This window comes from Arachis stenosperma, chromosome 6, assembly GCF_014773155.1.
Source record: "Arachis stenosperma cultivar V10309 chromosome 6, arast.V10309.gnm1.PFL2, whole genome shotgun sequence".
NCBI lineage: Eukaryota > Viridiplantae > Streptophyta > Magnoliopsida > Fabales > Fabaceae > Arachis > Arachis stenosperma.
This window is the reverse complement of record NC_080382.1, coordinates 53575244-53578077: the sequence shown is the minus strand read 5'-3', so window position 1 is coordinate 53578077 and position 2834 is coordinate 53575244. Positions and strand designations below refer to the sequence as shown.

General features: G+C 50.5%; 1 protein-coding gene across 1 annotated transcript; it reads right to left on the bottom strand.

The window, feature by feature from the left end:
* Nucleotides 1–439: 439 nt before the first annotated feature.
* On the bottom strand, nt 440–1792 carry LOC130934055 (uncharacterized). Its single transcript, XM_057863646.1, has one exon. The coding sequence runs from the start codon at nt 1790–1792 to the stop codon at nt 440–442; it is 1353 nt and encodes a 450-aa protein (XP_057719629.1).
* Between the last annotated feature and the right edge of the window lie 1042 nt (nt 1793–2834).

Here is a 2834-nt window from a genome sequence, read left to right as displayed (position 1 = left end):
GTGGTGCGACATGATCCGGGGGTCAATCCCCGGCATGTCGGCGGGTGTCCAGCCGAAAAGGTCGACATTTTCCCTGATCATCTCTACCAACGTCTCTTTTAAGAAATAAAGAATGTGAACTTTCCTTCCTAGTCGCCGACCCTGAATTTCTCAAGGTCTCCTTCGGGTTTCGGCCTGGGTTTGTCGTCAACTCGTGCGTCCAGGTCGGCCAAGAAGACCCCGGATGCTTCTTTGGATTTCTTCCTCAGGGAGAGACTGGCGTTGTCGCAAGCAACCTCCGTTTCCAAATCTCCCCTGATAGATCCAATTGACCCATCGTCAAAAACAAACTTCATCACCAGTAGCTTAGTACAAATCATTGCTCTGAACTCATTGATGGTTTTCCTACCCAGGATGATTTTGTAGGCCCTAGAGTCCCTTAGGATAACGAACTCCGCCATTACCGACCTCTTCTCTCGTCCCCTCCTATTAAGATCGGTAGAGAAATTATCCCATTAGGCTTAATAAATTTGTCGCCCAAGCCAACCACACCGTGTTGGTGGGTCCTTTGGTCGGAGTCCCGAAAGCTTAGAGCGTCAAAAACATTACGAAACAGGATGTTCGAATTGGCCCCCGTGTCCACGAGGATTCGCCTGAGCAGCCCAGTCCCTACTCTTGCCGTGATCACCAAAGGAGGGTCCTCTGGCAACTCGTCAAACCATTGGTCTTCTGGACCAAATGCCATTGACCGAAATCTCCTGGGGGAAGTCATGGGGTTATATGATGACACTGCTAAGACTTTGGCATCCTTTCTGCATGCCGATTTCGACCTAGGAGCCACGTCTTTCCCAACCACAACGTTCACGATGGTGAGGCCGCGTTCATTGTCCTCCTTGGATTCTTGTCTCTGTCTCACGGTGCAGCTCTTGTCATTGCTAGTTCTATCGCGATCTCGCCTTCTGGGCTCTCTTATGAGGTGGGAGAATTCTGACAACTTACCTTCCTGGATTGCATGCTCCAAAGCATCTTTTAGGTCAAAATAGTCTTGGGTCTTGTGGCCGTAGCCCTTGTGGTAGTCGCAATAGAGGTTTTTGTTCCCTCCTGTCCTATCCTTGAGTTGTAGGGGCTTCGAAAAGATGCCTTTGTCGGTAATCTGTTGATAGACTTCAACGATTGGGGCTGTCAAGTGGGTGTAGTTGGTAAACTTCCCTACCCGGGGGAACGGCTTGAAGGTTTTAGCTGGAGCTCCATCCTTGGAGTGTTCCCTTGGCCTTTCTCCATTTCCGGCCAGACGAGTATGGTTGTAGGCGGGTTGTCGTTTGTTGGCTGCCACAACCTGGCTAACCACTTCATCGTTGATATATTCCCTAGCAACATTTTCGATTTCTTGCATTGTCCACAAGGGCTTTGTGGTAAGGTGTTTCCTGAAATCCTCGTTCAGCAACTCGTTCGTTAAGCACAAACTGGCCACCGAGTCGGTTAGGCCGTTAATCTCCAAGCACTCGTCATTGAACCTATCCAGGTACTTCCTGGTTGATTTGCCGCTTCTTTGTGTCACCCCGAGCAAGTTGATCGGGTGCTTCGCTTTAGCAATACGTGTGGTAAACTGAGCTAGGAAAGCGCGGGTGATGTCCGCAAAGGTCGTAACGGAGCCCTGGGGGAGGGCACTGAACCAACGTATTGCCAGGCCCGCCAAGATAACGGGGAATGCGCGACATCTCACTTCGTCGCCCACCCCTTCTAGATTCATCCTGGCCTCGAAAGCCATCAGATGCTCTTGAGGGTCTTGGGTCCCATCATACCTCATGTCCATTGGCTTATCGAAGTGCTTTGGTAGCCGGACCTCGAGGATAGAATGATGGAAGGGGGTTGCCCCATGATTACGGGACGTTGGATTCTCCTTGCTCTTTCTCTGCTGTCTTCTCAGTTCTCCTCCGTGGTTTGTCACATCGGAGGTCGGGTGTAAATCAGGGGATCTCGCCGTCTTCTTGGCGCCTCCCTGCTTTCCCCTTAGGTTTTCGATTCTGGTCGGGAGTTCGGGCTGCGTTTGGAACGACTTCTTTGGGGACTTTTGCAGCGACTCCTATGGGGACCGCTCCCTTCCCTTTCAGGAGACCAGCAGCGGTCCTATCCACCAGCTGGTTGGTAGCGCTCCTGACTTGCTAGCTCACGTATCAAGTTTTTTACCCTGTGGCGCAACTTCTACATAATTCTGGTGCTGTCACTGCCTATTCCTCTAAAGGGATGCATTTTCTAAGAGCGCTAGGGCGGCTCGGGTCACCGCGGGGGTGACCTTATGCGCTCGTGGGGGAAGCCACGGGGGCTATCCTACCGATTCGGGGTGCCATTTCTCCCCCGCGTGGTTTGGCTCTGTCGTCCGCCTCCACAAGACCCAACAGAAAGTCCATTCAGGCCAGATCCCCACAAACGGTGCCAATGTTTGGTTGCTCGGGTTCTGGATGAGTCTAGGACACTTTCTAGGTGTGAAGGTGAGAATCGGCCTAGATCTGGGTTTGGGAAGCTAAACGTGCAGACTGATGACCTCCCGAGCTCTTTGTGAAGTAAGGGGGGAGCCATCTGCAATGACACTCCGACGCTTGATGGTGTGGAAGATGATCCAACGCAAAACTCACCGACAAGTGTACCAGATCGTATCAAGTAGTAATAACTCACTTAGAGTGAGGTCGATCCCATAGAGATTGAAGGATTAAGCAATTTTAGTTTAGTAGTTGATTTAGTCAAGCAAACAAGAGTTGATTTAAGTGATTTGTAATTGACAGAAGCTAAATTGCATAAATTGTAAAAGGAGAGGGGAGCATTACAGTAAATTAAAGAGAACAGAAAGTAAAAGTGCT

Excerpts from the sequence above, each read along its gene's own strand:
- LOC130934055 (XM_057863646.1), bottom strand. The coding sequence starts at position 1,792 with ATGGACATGAGGTATGATGGGACCCAAGACCCTCAAGAGCATCTGATG.